Source organism: Panicum virgatum, chromosome 3K, assembly GCF_016808335.1.
Source record: "Panicum virgatum strain AP13 chromosome 3K, P.virgatum_v5, whole genome shotgun sequence".
Lineage (NCBI taxonomy): Eukaryota > Viridiplantae > Streptophyta > Magnoliopsida > Poales > Poaceae > Panicum > Panicum virgatum.
In genome coordinates, this window is record NC_053138.1 from 21,734,748 (window position 1) to 21,752,498 (window position 17,751).

The 17,751-nt window shown below is 42.8% G+C and overlaps 2 protein-coding genes across 2 annotated transcripts; both read left to right on the forward strand.

Annotated features, from left to right (window-relative positions):
* Positions 1-1,386: 1,386 nt before the first annotated feature.
* Positions 1,387-2,767, forward strand: LOC120698347 (probable WRKY transcription factor 70). Its single transcript, XM_039981913.1, has 3 exons — positions 1,387-1,764; positions 1,858-1,959; positions 2,087-2,767. The coding sequence occupies exons 1-3, from the start codon at positions 1,460-1,462 to the stop codon at positions 2,559-2,561; spliced, it is 882 nt and encodes a 293-aa protein (XP_039837847.1). The 5' UTR covers positions 1,387-1,459; the 3' UTR covers positions 2,562-2,767.
* Positions 2,768-10,295: 7,528 nt separating this feature from the next.
* LOC120698348 (probable WRKY transcription factor 70) lies at positions 10,296-13,640 on the forward strand. The gene is made up of 3 exons (XM_039981914.1): positions 10,296-10,783; positions 11,310-11,399; positions 12,928-13,640. Exons 1-3 carry the CDS (start codon positions 10,410-10,412, stop codon positions 13,307-13,309), a joined length of 846 nt encoding a protein of 281 aa, XP_039837848.1. The 5' UTR covers positions 10,296-10,409; the 3' UTR covers positions 13,310-13,640.
* The last annotated feature ends 4,111 nt before the right edge of the window (positions 13,641-17,751 follow it).

A 17,751-nucleotide genomic window follows, 5' to 3' on the forward strand; every position in this document is an offset into this window, starting at 1 on the left:
TACTTGCCAACTTTGTAGTGCTAGCTATCATCGCATTGGTGTATTCAGGAGGCCGGTGTCCCGATGATCCACGAGACCACGACTAGGGGTGTTAATGGGCCATGACTCTAATGGCCTCTTCACAGTTCAATAAGACCCTTAAATATTTTATCTCAAAATTATATAAGATTAAATCCCAACCCTTTTAGGATCCGACACTTAGATTTTCTAGTTCAAAATTTTGGGCCCTTTACCAACCCTAACCACGACCCACCTTAAGATTTTGTGACCCAACCCAAGGCAATAATTGTACAAAGTTTGTTCATGTAAGAAAAGATGGTGCAAGTTTTAAACTTAGCTGTTAAATTTTAACATGTTTGTAATTGTAAGACACCTTACCGATATATTCTTGTGTGCTTTTAATTATTCTATCTATACTTTTATTTATTATTGCATCCTATACTAATTTGTCGTATTAAAGATTTTATGTCAATTTGCCATGAAAAAATTTAAATCAAGCTGGAATACGGACAGTCCACCTCCTAATCCAAAATCTGCGATACTACGTCACTGTTCTTACGTCTGCAGACGCTACATTCCGTTTCTCAGTTCCCACGCAGCAGGCTAGTTGACTTGATCAAAACGCATGTTGCACGTAGCTAGCTGCAAGCTGGAGCGTTCCAAACTCCACGCGGGATCGAATTTTTAAGTTACTAACTACTACGTACCCACGCGTTCGGGTCACGGTCGATCATCAGATCTGACGCCCTATTTCGCGAGGCCATGCATCAACAGGGACTCTTCTGTTTCTTTTCGTTCGTCAGGGGACACAAGCAGTTGACCCTGCAATTGACAACTGGCAAGTGGCACCTCCCCCTGGTCGTGCCGATCCCATTCTCACCACCAACCGCACTGTTATTTACTACAAGCACTGCCGCCCTCGTGATCCCCTACTCCCCTAGATTAATCACTCCAGCTAGGCAGCTACTAACCCACTCTTACACTGTACTGAAACTGATGGATTGTAATCCTGTCATTGATTAATGAAAGCACTCTTTTATTTGAGAGAGAGAAAAAAACAACTCTACTCCTCGGAGAGACCAATAGGGGCGGCGATGTGGCACGTGGACAGAGAATACGACACATACATGGTCAGCAGATGAGCAGAGTGACAGGCAAGTTACAGTAACATACTACGTACTACATGCGTGCTTAAATCCCTAATCTATACTAGTAACCTGCGTCGCATTCACCTTGCAATTCCACGCTGCTTCCCCTTGGTTTACACCTAGTAGTTCCGAGACAATCTAATAAACAGTGAGCACTGGCCGGCGAGCTCATCGCAGCTAGCGGCTCTATAAATAGTCAGTCGTCCGCCGGCTCCTTTTCGCAGGACTCCACGCCTGAATTCGGCACGAGACAAAAGGAGATCACTGACTGGAATCAGGTCACGGTCAGGGAGTCAGGGTGATCGAGAAGGATGGCAATGGCCAGCAGCGCTCCAGCTTGTGCGGCGTCGGAGCTTGTTGCTAAGGGCAGGGAATCGGCTGCTGTTCTGCAGGCCCTGCTCGCCGGCCAGCAGCCGGCGGTTGGCGCAGTCGTCGAAACGCCCCACGGCCTCCAGGAACTCACAGAACAGATCCTCCGCTGCTGCGACCGCGCGCTCGCCGCGCTGCGCAGTGGCACGGCGGAGGGCGCCGCTGCCAGCGGCGGTACCAGGAAGCGCAAGCCGGAGCGCGGTTACGGCCCGGCTGCTCCTCCTGCGACGAGCTCCAAAAGGACGAGGTGAACAATAGTTCTGCTCATGATTGATGATTTAGTCTTCAGGCTCACTGTGCTAGCTAGCTAGAACACTGACATAGCACACTGGCACTGCAGGGGAGAGAGGGGAACAAGAGTTGAGAAGAGACGGACAATAGAGGACGGCTTCATCTGGAGGAAGTATGGCCAGAAGGAAATCCACGGCAGCAAGTACCCGAGGTGCGGATCTGTTTAATTTCAAGATTTTAATTAATCAAATTCTCCTTGAATCTGAATGCAATCAGGAGTACTAGGGATCAGCTTAGTTCATGTGCATCGCTGAGCTTCTGATCTTTGTCGCTCACAGGCTCTACTTCCGCTGCACCTACAAGGACGACCACGGCTGCACGGCCAGGCGGCAGGTGCAGAGGTCGGATGCCGACCCCTCCGTCTTCCTCATCACCTACTTGGGTGACCACACCTGCTGCCGTGGCGACGACGAGCCTCTGGCGCCGTTCGTCATCATCAACTTCGGTTCCAGCAGTAGCGACGGGCTGCCTAGCCGCAGTTCGCCGTGGCCTTCTTGTGACGACGACGGTCCGGGTCCGGTGGTCTGTAAGTCACCGGATTTGTGCAATTCGCCGGAAGAGGAGCTGCGATCAGGCATGGACAACGAGTCGTCGTCCGAGTTCATCGACCAGTCAACACCGGTGCCGGAGCCGACGAGTATGAGCCCGATGGATGGGTGCTTGTTGGATTGGACGCTTTGCGATGAGGAGAGCTCCTTTGACATTGGCGAATTCGTGGGACAGGACTACTTTGATTACTTTGGGCTGCTTTAATAGATATATGCATGATCAGTGTACAGACAGGAGGTATTGGTCAGGCCAAACGGAGTAGCTTAATTTTGATTGAGAAATGTGTTAGTATATGTAGTGAATCCTTGTTTTGCCAGCTAGCTGCTGTCATCATGCTTTTTAAATTTATGAGGCAAATTATGACGTGGAATGTAATAAAATGGTGCGCGTCTGCGTGATTTGCTTATCTATTTGGTCCTGTTTATTTGGTTGCAAAGCCTTATTCAAGGGATCGACGGAATTTTATTGTAAGAAGGACGACGCCCTTGCCATCAGTCAATAAAATAAAGGTTTGATTTTCATAAAATACATATATAGAGAGATTTTTGAACTGATTGGTCATTGCAAAATCCATAAGGCGCAATTTTGACAAGAGGTTTTAGTGTGTGTGTGTGTGTGTGTGTGTGTGTGTGTGTGTGTGTGTGTGTGTGTGTGTGTGTGTGTGTGTGTGTGTGTGTGTGTGTGTAGACACACAGGCACATGCACACTAATTATCCTTAATTAAAATGTTGATGTGATTTTGCAATGACCAAAGTAATATTCACAACTTTTTCTTTGGGTGAAATATATATACTTCAATTCCTACATCGTTATTATTACAGGTTGTACATGAGACTATGAGAGGAGAGGTGTTATCATCGCGCAATTGATGTTTAGTAGGCCTAATGATTATACCATAAAATAGCATTGTTGAAAAAGACTTTCCGCTGGTGGTGGTTCAATCAAGTAAACACAAACAAAAGCTTGAAACCAATAATAGGTGCTTTCTTGGAACTTATAGAGTAAACAAAATCTAGTGAAACTGAGCTTAGAACCGCAGAGGCCTTCCAAGTGTTCCAAATATTATTCTTATTTTGGGGGGGACTCATGTCCCCACCTCCTTTCTTTGTTCTTCTTCTCTCTTCACCTCTCCTCCTAGCTTCTCCTGACCCGCCACTGCTATACAACAATTGTTAATTATTTAAAAAAGAGTATCTTCAGATGCAAGGGTCCAATCCATGATGAACATGTCAAGAAACTGTGTACTAGATAGAGTCATATTAGTGATCAATTGACTTAGCCAACTAGAAATACATACAACGAAAAATATGATAAATTAAAATGTCCACATCAATGTAGGGCGAATTTTGTATTCGAGTGCAAAATAATTGCAGGTTCTCCATATATATAGCCCTATTAATATTAATTAAGAAAACTGGACTTTTTTTTGCTTTGTTCTCTAGTTTAATAATAAGGACCCTAATAATCCATTTAGACAAGTGCCCACATGATGATCGAAAGTAGTCACTTTATAGTTCATAAAAGAAATTAACCCTATTGGGCTCCTCGGGGCTCCTACTCTGACCCATGAAGCAGCATAGAGAGTCAGCAGATTGAAACCAGAAGAACCACTGGTTCGAGTGGTTCGATCCTGATCAGAGAAAGTTCACTTCCATGGCGGTGCATGATGACGTAGGGGCACGACTCGTGAACCCGCACGCTCTCCTCCGCCGTCCCCATGCCTGTGAGGTCGGCATGGTCCTGGTCCGGGATGTATATATGTATTCTGCTAACGCGTGCCAGCATAAGCGGAAGTAGAAGGCCTTTTAGTACTTAGTACTCGTAACCCACGTCATCCTTGGCGCATTCAGTGATGGGCAGTTGCTTGGCCTCGTCGTCTTGGCCGTGAGACAGTTGTTGCATTGGCGACTTTAATTTACGACTAGCAGCAGTATACAGGCAGGCAGGGTCGAAGCAGCTACGTACTTCAAGCTCAGCGATCTTTTCCCCATCGGGATCTTAGAGCTGTATGCTACTTAGCTTGAAGCCCAACGTTGGATTATAAGAGCTTATGCAATATACATTGGGTCAAGCAGTTAGTATCAAATGGTTTAATTAAACGGTGCTCATATATATTCATGATTAATGGATCGATGGATTGCATCCAATTCGCTCCATGGATGAACCATGCCCATCTTTATGATGATGCTAGACCGGATCGATCCTGAGTTCAATATGCCTATATATATGCTGTAAATACATAAGTATATATATAGTATTACCAAGGGGTATGAGCCGTGTGAACGCATGTTGTGCAATGTATCATGCTTGCATTAAGTGGGACTGGATGGACCACCGATTTGTCAAACCTGTCGCTAACTTTAGACCGTTCCAGTATTGTATGGTATAAGCGCAGGATCGGACGTGTGCGCTACCAGACAAGAACCAAACAAGAAATGTCCCGCTAATATATATACTCATCAATCAGGGCAAACATATACGGAGTACATTGAAAAGCCGTGCACGCGTAATTTGCACCATTAGTTGAGTATGTTATTTTTACAAATCTTTCACTGCTAGAAAATCTCTCATTAGTACCGGTCGGGAACCCCGGTTTGTACCGGTTTCCCGTCCGGTATCGTTCCGTCGGTACTAAATATGCAAGCATTTAGTACCGGTCACTCTGACCGGTACTAAATGGAGTGTTTAGTACCGGCCGGTGTTAGCGGCCGGTACTAAACTGCTCGCCCGCCATGCGTAGCTTTTTTTTTCTTTTCCTTTTCTTTTCTTATTTTCTTTTCCTTTTCTTTTTCACACAGCGCCGACCACCACTGCATTCACAATCACACGCATTCACAATCACAAGAATCACAAAAAAATCACAATCACATGAACCAGTTACAGATTTCACAAGAATACATGAACCAAAATCAGAGATTTCACATCAACAAGCTAAGGTTTCTCAAGAATCAAAAAAATTATCACATAGACACATGGAGCCCGCTACACGCCCTTGGTGGCCGGCGGCCTTCGCATCCTCCGTGCGCCGCGCCGGCAGCCCCGCTCCCTTGGTGGTCGGCGGCCTCCGCGCCAGCAGCGGCTAGGGAAGGCCTTCGCGCCTCCGGCGTGCCGGCAGCCGCCGGTGAAGGCCCCCGCGCATCGCCCCTTGCTCCCTGGCGGTTGGGGAAGGCGTCGCCCCTTGCTCCCTGGTGGCCGGCGGCTTCCGCGCCACCCGTGTGCCAATGGCGGCCCGGGAAGGCATCCGCTTCCCCTGCGCGCCGGCGGCGGTCGAGGAAGGTCTCCGTACCCCTGCTCTTAGCAGCTGCTACGCCCCGCCCGTCGTCCCCCCGCCGCCACTCGGCCCCGTGGCCACGCGCGCTCGTGCCGCCGCCGCCGCGGGAGAGACAGAGACAGTGGCGGATGTACACCCCGGGCCACCCGTGCCATGGCCCAGGGTTCGGCCCAAAAAATTGCTAAAGAAGCCCCAAAAATTGCTGAAGAAGAATAAATATACTACTTCGCGATGACACTTGTTGTATGTTTTCTATCTTTCCATTATGTTCTCGTGTATCTTTTGAACTTCCATTATGTTCTCGTGTATCTTTTGAACTATGAGTTTGTCGACGTCTGGTTTTTGTCACAACTATATTTAAAACTCGGCCCGGGGTTCAACTCAATCCTGGTTCCGCCACTGGACAGAGAGAAGCAGAGGGGATGACGGGGGAGAGAGAGAGAGTGAGAGATAGAGAGAGTGCTGGGGAAAGAGATAAGGAATGAGAGGAGATAAAGCTTGTGTGGTGCTCTTGATATTAGTGCCGGGTAGTCTCTACGCCCGGTACTAAATTGAGATCTTCGGTACCGGCTGGTGCCACTAGCCGGTATTAAATCTCTTTGAGGCCATTTTGTACTGGATCAAGCTACAAATCTTTCTTGTTGATAATGATATATGAGTTATTTACTTTTCATATGCAATAAAATGACATGGCAAAGGCAAATCCGGCCAACACGATTTTTTGGCTCGAGACAAGCACTAAAGCTCGATGCATCTTCATGTTATGACAATGCGTTGAAAGTGATGAGAATCACTTATATTCCCTTTATTTTGTTATTTGCATGTCGTATTAGATTTGTCTTAAGTTAAACTTAGCTAACAACTTCGATCAAAATGAATAGAAAAATAGAGTGATACTAACCAACATATGCACTATCAACATATATTTCATGGTCGATTCAATAAAACAAATTTAGTATTATAAATATTATTATCTTTTTCCACAAATTTGGTTAAAGTTGGTCAAATCTAATGCGACATGTAATAAAATTATAGATTTTTCTGAATTGCTACAATAAAAATACCATTCTGATCTTAAGATGCCCTTTGACGTACGCCTGGCGGTTTGAAAGCACATGATGAATGCAACAATAATCATCGATCCAAATTAAGTCCCGCTAGTGTGCGTTGCTTCTCGTCACATGGCTGACCGCACTACTGTGACGTCGAGGACCTGACGTCATATGCGCCATTGCGTGGCCGGACAAGAGCAACGCGTACTCAGGCACCTGGAGCTGGTGCGCGTTCTGACCAGTGGTCGGGAACGTGGGCGGCAAGCGGCATCCTGATTGGTGTGCTTACACCATTATTGACTAATCCCCTCATTATATATATTTTTTTCATTAGCATAGCAGGTTCTCTGGTTGGATGTTTCGAAAGTTGGATCGGTTTGCTTAAACACTGGGACAGAAAGGTACTAGTACAAAGTAGTGGGCTAGTGGAGAAAATTGTAATTTTTGGTGGGGTGCGCCCGGCGGCCAAGCGCTGTGAAACCATGTGGCCGCACGCCCTCTGTCCAACCGGTTTAATTTCCTGCACGCACCAGATTAAACTTGTCGCCGACATGGTTTTTCACCTGAACTACTATATAGCTAGAATAATAAGTCACGGGAAAGGGGAAATAATTAACCGACCAGCCACTCAGCCAGCACGTCAGAGAGATGAGCTTCCACGTTTAAAAAAATGGAGAGAGAGAAACGAGCTACAAACGCTTGGAGCTGTTGAGTATGCATGTCACGTGCGCCGCTGACGCTACCCGCGGCGACGCAACAGTCCTGACGCCACAGGGTTGCACGTACTTCTTGCACCACACAGGGGCCAACAACGTGCAGGGAGCATCTATCGTACTCCGTCCACATCATTAGCAGAAACACAATGTGCATGTTTTTCACCACAAGGAATCTTACTAGCTGAGCTACGCTTATTCGCATATAAAGCGTCATACAAGGTGAGAAGAATACATGTATTATGTGTTGAGGCTAGACCAATAACCATTTTTTCCTATATATGCATTGGCGGAACCGCAGGGTACTGGGGTGCTCCAGCCCCCCTACTCCCATGGAGGCCCCCAACAATTTTCAACCACTAGTCTATCAACCCGTGCTTCCGCACGGGCTAATTAGAGATATCTAATAATTATCTAGCTTTATGTGATTATAATAAATGTGATAAGTTTACTTATTAACAATTTTTTTACTTTGCATCACACCTCCATATATATTTGATATGTATTTAATTGAACACTTTGTTTGAGCCACGTGAGCAACATGAAAATTGGTATTCTTATCTTTTCTCTTATATATGAATATATAGTGAGTTGGTGACACACACACATTATGGTTAGTATTTTTATGTAAATAATAACATAAATAATATATTAATAATGATAGAAATAGTAATTTAGAATTTTATATTGATGCGCTTTAAGATTTTATTGTAATAATATAATTTTGATTCAGATTTGGGGTTTATTTTACCTTTTGTTATGATATCATTGGATAATATATATGAAAATTTAAGGGGTTATTTGATATTATTTTATAATGGCATAAGTGGGTAATTTAATGAAGATTAGGGGGTTACTTTAGATTATTTTTTTTATAATGGCAGATGTGAGTAATTTAGATACATATTTAGGGGGTTACTTTAGTCTATTTTCATAATGGCAAAGGTGGTTAATTTATTAGAAAAAGATAACAGATCTAATGACTATTATGATTAGAGTTGCTGAATTGATGGCCGGATGTTTGATGTTTGTGAGAATTTGTAGGATTTCTTTATTTTGTTAGAATGTCCACCTAAGATCCTAGGTGGCTTCATCTGGAGGCTTCAAAAGGAGCCTCCAATTAGTAATAGTAAGATGATGATGAAGAGGAAGAAGAAAAGGAGGAGGAAGAATTAGAAAAATAGAGAAGAGAGGAAGAAGAGGAAAATAAGCCCTCTAAATTTAGATACTAGATTCTTCGCCATTGTATAGGAGTGCCTTACGCGCGCCTTGGCGCACGTAATTTATTTTGTTGTTTCCGTTTGGCAATATAAGTTTATATAGAGGTTTGTAGTATATGAATAGACAAATGGATATACATAGATAGAAATAGGACATTTATTTTCAAAGCAAAAAAGGCAAAAAAAAATAGTAGCTGAAATCCGACGTCTCAATCTCGCCGTCGAAGGCGGTCGGCAGCGGTCCTCGGGCATCTCCTCACCCTGCAATGCGTGGCTATCGCGCCCGACCTGCGGCACCGCTGCGTACCGGAGCGAGGCCGGGTCGCCCGCCGGTGACGGCATGAACTTGCCGCACCCATCGAGGGCGTGCCCGGTGGCCCGCCCAAACTCGCCGCGTGGCTCTCCGGCATAGCTTCACTGTCGTCGTTGTAGTAGAGCACACACCCATTCGGAGGCCACCAAAATTACCGGTCGAGAGTTCTAAATTTAGATATTTTGCAGTGACCTAATGGAGAGGTGACCCTAGGACCATTCGTGTCTCAAGGCCTCAAAGGTATGGCACAGCCAATCGCATGCACCGTCAATTTAGGATCGAATGGTGGAAATCTTTTTTACCGACGTGGCTGGTCTGCTCTTGCGCCGACCTTCGGGGCATTCACATATAGAAACTTGGGTCGTGATTAGATTCAAAAATTTTACCCCGAAAAACATCACATCGAATATTTGAACACATGCATAAAATATTAAATAAAATTTATTTACAAAACTTTTTACATGGATAGGTTATAAATCGCGAGACGAATTTAATAAGCCTACTTAATCCATGATTTGCAACAGTGATACTACAGTAACCGTTCACTATTTTTGAGTTAATCATGGAGTAAGTATGCTCGTTAGATTCGTCTCGTGATTTACAACCCATCCGTGCAAAAAGTTTTGTAAATAGATTTTATTTAGTACTCCGAAATAGAAACTTGGGCCGCGATTAGATTCAAAAATTTTACCCCAAAAAATATCACATCAAATATTGGAACACATGCATAGAATACTAAATAAAATCTGTTTACAAAACTTTTTACACGGATAGGTTGTAAATCGCGAGACGAATCTAATGAGCATATTTAATCTATGATTTGTAACAGTGATACTACAGTAACTGTTTACTAATTATTAATTAATCATGAAGTAAGTATGCTCATTAGATTCGTCTCGTGATTTACAACTCATTCGTGCAAAAGGTTTTGTAAATAGATTTTATTTAGTACTCCAAAATAGTAAGATTCCCTTCCATCCATACTCATCGGATCGCGATTGGACGGCCGAAATAATTTTGGCCGACGTGGCCTGTCTGGCCGGCGGCATAGCCTCGGGGCTTTAACATATAGAAATATGTAGATTTTTTTATATAAAGAACTCCGATTTTTCGTCTCCACCTTTTCTGATCATTGTGTTCCATGCTAGTAAATGAGACTTCAGATATAAGCCGCCCAATTGTATATTTAGGGGCGACACCGAGATACATACACCTTACCTAACACTTGCATCAATGCACGCAATACATATTCAATCTTTAATTAGTTGACAGATATGACAAGAGTTTAATTAATTTATTTGCCAGCATCAAAATTATATAAAAACCGTACACACGCTTAATCGTCGTGCTATCTCTCAAATCTCGACGATTGAGCCCTTTCTTCTACCCATTAGGCCATTACACAAGCTCGTATATCCAAACCCCAGAGGCCCAGACCCAGGCTCTCCCAGCCCAGCTGCTCCACCTTGTGAGGAGTCCTCCCATGTCAACGCGGCTCAGCTCCGCGAAGAACTCGCAGCCGCCGCGCTCCTCCTCCGACAGGATGGACGCGGCGATCCAGGAGCTCAGGAGGGGAACCAGGCTGGCGGATCTGCTCAGGCAGCAGGTGGAGCTCATCCCGGAGCTTGAGCGACGCCACGCAGCGGTGGCCAACGTGGGCGAGATATCCACGGCGATGGAGTCGTCGCTCTCCCTCCTCCAGTCTGAGATGGAGCGCCCCCCCTCCCCTGAGGTCGAGGCGGTGGCCATGGCAGCCTGCTCCTCCGATGGAGGCACCGGAGAAAGAAATGGCGCCGTCGCCCGTGCAAGAAGAAGGGTGAGGCACTGGCGAGGCAGGCATGGAGCTGAGCTCCCAATGTGAGTCCTATACAAACCTGTGATTTGTACTGCGTTTCTGCATGCTACAATATATAGGTGGTGTTAGAATCTATAGCCTGAATATAGCCATGAGAGGATCCGCATGAGAAGGGTTCAGTGCTGTTGATTTAGCAGATCTGTAATTCTGTATAACTCATTTGGGTTTAAGGGAACTAATTCTTCATGCCATGATTAGCTTTTCACTTTCTTTGCACCATTTGTAAATTAACTCACTCTTGAAGGTGTGTAGAGAAATGGAACGTACGTTAGTTTAGGCCTAGAAATTTTCAGATCCACGTTACAAAAGAAAGGGAAAGATCTCAGGTGTTTCATGATCTTGTTTTTTATATCCAAAAAGTTCGTATGGGGAGGCATATATATATGATGTACATGTGTGCTTGCTTCTCAGTTCTCACATAGGCGCACGGATCTATATTTCATGGTTGGGTAGGAAAATTTGTACTAGTATATAGCTAGGTTGTGGCAGTGAAATTGCATTCAGTTTCGATTCCATCTTGTTATTCAGGAAGGAGATATTGACTGAGGCACCAGAAAACGATCGTTTCCACTGGAGGAAATATGGTGAGAAGAACATCCTCAATGCTGAATATCCAAGGTATGTATATCTTTCGTGGAGTTTCATGGCCCATCATCCACACTCCTCTAATAACTCACTTTTCTCCAGATTTATCACTGGCTAGATTATGAATATAATGCCCATCCATTTCCTCATGTCAAACAATTCTGAGAAGAATATACTAGCTACCTCTGTGTTAAAAAGTACTCCTTTACAGAGAAAAAAAAACTACTACATGGTGGTACGTACTTATATTCAATAAAAAGTAGGCATGAGTTGTCATGGATCCATGTATTCTCGTCTTTATGATATTTATGATTTATAGTGCTAGATCCATTTGGGTATTAGCTTGGTTAGCTTCCTAGCTAGCTCCAGCAGATTACTTCTGCTTATTAAGCCTTGTTGAGGATGTCTTTGCTTCTCAGCGAAAGCATATTTTATATTGGCATTTATTTATTAGCCTTCTTGATGCTACGTTTCGTCAAGGATAACCCATCTTGTGGAGTAGTTGAATCTTAAATTTCCAATAAATCTGATTCTGGCTAAAGCTAAACTAAGCCTCCCGTTTAATTAATTTGTTTCGTCTTGTAGATTGTGGATTGCAACTTGCAGATTTGTACAATAACTAAAACTAACAAAAAAGACCTAATAAGATCCATCAAGTAGTGCAATATGCATTCTTTTTTAATTTTCTATTGTCAATGATGGGTGCGTTAGATTTCTGCCAACATATTATTGTAATTATTGTTTCTAATAGGAAAGGTTTGAAATCAAAGGAGTATATATGGTATGCATTCTGTTTGTTCTTCAAAAAATGGATAAACATTTAGATATGCAGTTTATTCGCGGGTCGATCTTGTGATGTTTATTTGTTGTATCCTTTGTTCCAAAATGTAAGTCAGTCTATCTTAAATTTGATCAAGTTTGTAGATAAAAGTACTAATATTTACTATATCAAATAAGCATATTAGATTCATCATGAAATATGTTGTTTCATATTATACCTATTTTGGTATTATAAATGTTGATACACTTCTATATAAGTTCCGTTAAACTCAAGATATTTTGACAAGGCAAAACTAAAATGACTTTGAGGGCAACATAATATTTAAAACAGGATTCAACGGCACGTAAAACAAAAATGGCAAGCATATTCAGAAGTAATTTTGGCTAGCTATTCAAGTGCATGGCAATATATATATATATATATATATATATATATATATATATATATATATATATATATATATATATATATATATATATGAAGATTTGACTTAAGTTTAAAATAACATATTTTGGCTTTTTGCTCATCTGAAAAGTAGATGTGTGTCAGCTGCAACAAGGAAAACTAAGAATTCTCTTTACGACTACATAAAGAAAGTGCTTGCCATGTATATGAAATGTTGTAATCCCCTGCCAATAATTTACTTCTATCTCAATGTGATTGCATTCTACCTTTTTTTAGCGACATTCCAGACTTTAGTTTCCTCAGTCAATTGGGGGGCAAATGATGCTTGTCATAGATTTATTTATGTTCATACGTTCGGTTATTATTAATTTTCAGGTTATACTACAAATGCGGTTACAGTGATGACCACAAGTGCCCAGCAAAGAAATACGTTCAGCAGCAAAGCAACAGCGGCCCTACTCCACTTTTCATGGTCACCCTGATAAACGAGCATACGTGCGAGACTTTGTTCCCGAACGATCCCTGCTCAAGCAGCAGTAGCGCTTCGCAGGTTCTCGACTTTACAAAGGCATCGCTTTCTCCTCCAGTAATGGCCGCCGCTGCCCCAGGGCTGAAGAAAGAGGAAGAAGACAGCATGTCTGTGTCTATGCACAGGCAGCACAGCTATCCGTATGATGAGTACCTGTCTTCTTCGTTTCCAACGATGTCGCCAGATGGAGATCATCAGGTCAAATTTTCCCCGGGGCCCGGGTGGTAGCAGTCTAATAAGTGAGTGAGATACACCTACCAGTTTACTGTATTTTTCAAGCAGCTAGTCGAACCATAATAATCTAGTAGCGACTCATGCACGGCAAGAGTTAGCTTATTATTAGCACCAACTATGCATAAATATGCATGTGTGGTGTTAACCTGTAGTAACAGCTGTTTCTTAGATGGATATGCATGGTCGTTTCACTTTGGAGTTGTTGGACATATATATACTGTATCTCTTATTGGCACATTTCTAGCGCCACCAAAAATAACCTTTTTGTATTTGATGATGTACCCATGTTTACAGCAGATCAGACAATACAGCTCTATTTGCACAAGAGCTAGCTATTTAGTACTAGCTAGATGCGTTGTGTTTAAACGTGACTAGCTAGTCAGACAGTTTGCTAACAGTGCTGCATATTAACTGTTATGCACAGAAAGATGCATGGATCGACCTGATGAAGAGCATCTTCCAGAGAATATGCATCAGACAAAAATTAAATTAAAGCATTAGAAATCAACAAAAAGTGAAAAAGAATAGAGACAAGAATAATAGATAGAAAAAGTTTCCATCAAAAAGGAATAGAAACAAGAAAGGAGGTGAAAAGTTGGTTACATGAATCTCCAAAACGAATAGAGAGACAAGAAAGGAGGTGACGTAAAGTAGCTATTTCATTGGAATACTTTGAACTGCTATGTACCAACACGGCAAAATTAATCAAGTCTTTGGTCATGTGCACACTAACGAAAAATATACAGCTGTGTTAATATGACGAAAATTGTAGTAACAGGCCGACCTATTATCAGCCAAAATAACAGTTCATCTTTGGATTGTCCGTGTTCGCAATCTTATCATCGTCATTGTTGTGCCGCAGAGTAACTGATGACACATTGTGCTGATTGAGGCGATGGTCCTCGTTTGTGATATTACTGCGCTCAACAACAAAGATCTGATTAAGAACCGATATTTGCAATAAATGGCAAGTTAAGAAAAACTAAAGAATTTATATACATGACCTGCGTCGTTTGTCTTGTTGCCTCCTAGCAGCTCGCCACGCGCCAACATGCCTTCATCAATTCCTATCATAGTCAGTGGTGGATCCAAGAGCTCAAATGGGGGAAAGGCTTTAGTTCTCCTTCTTGTTCCTCCTTTTTCTTTCTTCCTTCTCTCACTATGAAAGAAACGGCCTATAGTGACATCCATAAAGGTAACCTGCAGTTGTTGCCCGTCACCCCACAAATAGAGGTGACAAGCTTTATCTCCGTGCGTCATCTCGGACCAGTTTGGACCTCGCGAGGCCACGCCAGAAATGTAGCCCGTCACCTTTGAGAGAGTATAGGTGATGGGTATTAACAATGCCCGTCACCTAGAATTAAGGTGACGGGCTACATTCTTCTCCCATCACCTAAAGTACATTCAAAGGTGACGGGCCATGACTGAAGCTGCGAAGGTGACGGCCTTTACTTAGCGCGTCACCACGTCTTGTAATACACTTAGCCTATGGTATTTGAAAGGTGACGCATTACACGTATAGTTCGTCACCTATGTGTATGCATCATCTTACCAGTGGCCACGAGCTTAGCCATTTTTTATCGGACAAATAAAATGTCGCCGCAGTTCTAACAAAAAGATGAAAATTGCGAGATAACAATGCTGAGAATAGCGCGAGATAACAAAAGTGTCGAAATTGCGAGATTGTTGCAAGATAACAAGGCAGAAGTTCATATATATATATATATATGTGTGTGTGTGTGTGTGTGTGTGTGTGTGTGTGTGTGTGTGTGTGTGTGTGTGTGTGTGTGTGTGTGCGTGTGTGTGTATATGTGTATATATATGTATATATGTGTATATATATATGTGTATATATATGTATATGTATGTATGTATATATATGTATGTATGTATATATGTATGTATGTATATATATGTATGTATGTATATGTATATATATATGTATATGTATATGTATATGTATATGTATGTACATATATATGTATGTATAGATATATGTATGTATAGATAGATGTATGTACATATATCTATATATATGTATATATATAGCTACATACAAACTATGATATGCATAGTTATGGCAGTCACCTGATAACTTCCACCACCCTGAAGATGGCGTAGACATATCCGGCGACACTCTCCACGAGTGGCGCGTTCACCGGAGGCGTCAAAAGGCGGTGGAGGTAGTTGTTCAACGAGTTGAACGACTCCCTCAGGACGCCGATTACCCAGGCTGGCTGAAAATTGTTGGGGAGGCTTTGGGGGTAGGGGGGCTCGTGCCCCCGCTCCCTAGATCCGCCCTGATCACAGTAGCAACTATCTTCAGAAAATAAGATAAAAAAGGCTTTATTGCTCAAAATGTTCAAACACAAGGCCAATAGACTCGTCAATTCTAAGCTAGGGTACGGTAGAATAATATCTTTACCCTCAGCGTGAAGTTATTCATTGGGATCGATGACGAGGCAAGAATCATTAGTTTAGTGTATAGTGTCGGTGCGCGGATGTAAACCCTCATCTCAATCTAGAACAAACAAGCTCGTCCTTCACGGCACGGCCTTACTGTTGAGGGGTGTGCCTCGACATGGCCGTCTTAACTGTTGCAACCCATATCAGCGGCGACTGGGTGAGCACGCGGCGAGCGATGGGCAACCGGTGGGGACAACACGATGACGATGCAGGTCTAGCTTTAGTTTTCCTAACACGCCGTTTGTGAATCGCACTGATCTCCCAAACGGCGTGTTAGGAAAACTAAAGCCGAACTTGCGTCGCCGTCTGTCTCCCCACTGGTTGCCCGTCGCCAAAAGCTTGCCACTCGTCGCACTCTCACCCTGCCACCACTAGCGAGGGTCGTCGACGCCGAAGACGGGCGTGCTAAGGCACGCCCCCTCGAGTGTCATCGTTCTGTCATCGACCCCAGTTGAAGCAAGTATCCCGGGGACAAGAAAAGGTGGAGAGTAATAAAAGGGCAGAACCTACCCACCAGGTTAATTGTAATCCTCGAGTCGGATGGGTCCTCGTATTTGTCTATATGTACTTCAACAATTAACAGTATTTCTTCAATGTGGGTGAGATATTATATGCCTGTCTACAGCAAAGTGCATACTGTGACTTCGTAAACATCAAGATTTGCAAGCTCAGTCCCTCGAAATTGCTCATAGATACCTACGAGTATGCTATTTGTCGAGCACCTAAAAAACATCTCTCATTGTAAATTTATGTCAAAATTATGAGTCAATTATTTTATACAATAGCTAAACTTGTGTTAGCTAATAGCTATATATCTTTTTGAAGGTGTCTAGCTTCATAGTACTACCGGTTTGATTGAACTCATGCATGCAGTCACACATGAAAGTGGTCTCAAGTTTTACCCCTAGGCGTTCCATTTGTCTAGATATCCCATTCTTCCTTCGGATTGATTGAGCTAGCTCCATCTTTTTATTTGCCATTCTCGATCGGTTTTCCTATATTGACACTTGCCACTAATTAATTGCGGTTAATGATACTACATTTGTTGTTAACTTGTTATTGTTTAGATTATCATTGCATATTATTCATCCTTCATTATTCAACTACTAGCCTAAATTAACCCCTATGTAGGCATATAAAATTCAAACTACATACACTTACCATTGCATATTATAAGAAAATATGTAGGCTTCTTAATTAAGGGAACGTATCATGTGTAAACCAACTTCTCCGTGCAAACTATAGAAACTTCAATCTGAGTCATTGGATCAACATCCAAGGGGTATGGGGGATTGGGTAATTTTACAATCTGGACCCGTCCTTGGATTGGGTAATCACACTTTTGTAAATCCCCCTTCCCACCTCTCTGTGTCCCTCCCCTTAGATGTTGATCTAATGACCCAGATTGAAGTTTTCATAGTTTGCACGAAGAGATTGATTTGCACCTGATATGTTCCCCTTAGTTAATTGACTGTTTCCAGCTATATCTGGAATCTATGCAGTCAACTACCCACCAGCTAACGGGAACCCTGGATATGGCTGGATTTGTGCTTAGCTTGTATATGCATCATCCACTTGCCAACCTTTTCTTTATCCCAGCCCGTTCAAAATAAAATCTTTTTCTTTATCCGAGCCTACTGCCAAGTTGATGCCACTGAAGCAGCTAGTACTGCAGTAGTGTGTATGTGTATGATTCAAGTATAGGGGTGGTAACCGATCATGGCTCTAGCTAGTGTCTCTTCACAATCTAACTTGTTTTTACATATTTTTAGATCAAAATTGTATGAGATTATTAGAGTCCGACCCTTAACTTAGATTATCTAGGTCAAAATTTAAAATCCTTTACCAGCCCTAGAATCAGGCAATCACGCCTTCACACTGTACTTGAAGCTGCATGCCTGCATGCAGTAGATGTAGCCAGCTGTATTAGGATAGCCTTAATAATTTAGTATCCTATTTGACGCCGGAAT

Coding starts and splice junctions, on each gene's coding strand:
- LOC120698347 (XM_039981913.1), top strand. CDS start 1,460: ATGGCAATGGCCAGCAGCGCTCCAGCTTGTGCGGCGTCGGAGCTTGTT. Junction 1,765..1,857: donor ACGAGCTCCAAAAGGACGAG/GTGAACAATAGT, acceptor CTGGCACTGCAG/GGGAGAGAGGGGAACAAGAG. Junction 1,960..2,086: donor CACGGCAGCAAGTACCCGAG/GTGCGGATCTGT, acceptor TGTCGCTCACAG/GCTCTACTTCCGCTGCACCT.
- LOC120698348 (XM_039981914.1), top strand. CDS start 10,410: ATGTCAACGCGGCTCAGCTCCGCGAAGAACTCGCAGCCGCCGCGCTCC. Junction 10,784..11,309: donor CATGGAGCTGAGCTCCCAAT/GTGAGTCCTATA, acceptor CTTGTTATTCAG/GAAGGAGATATTGACTGAGG. Junction 11,400..12,927: donor CTCAATGCTGAATATCCAAG/GTATGTATATCT, acceptor ATTAATTTTCAG/GTTATACTACAAATGCGGTT.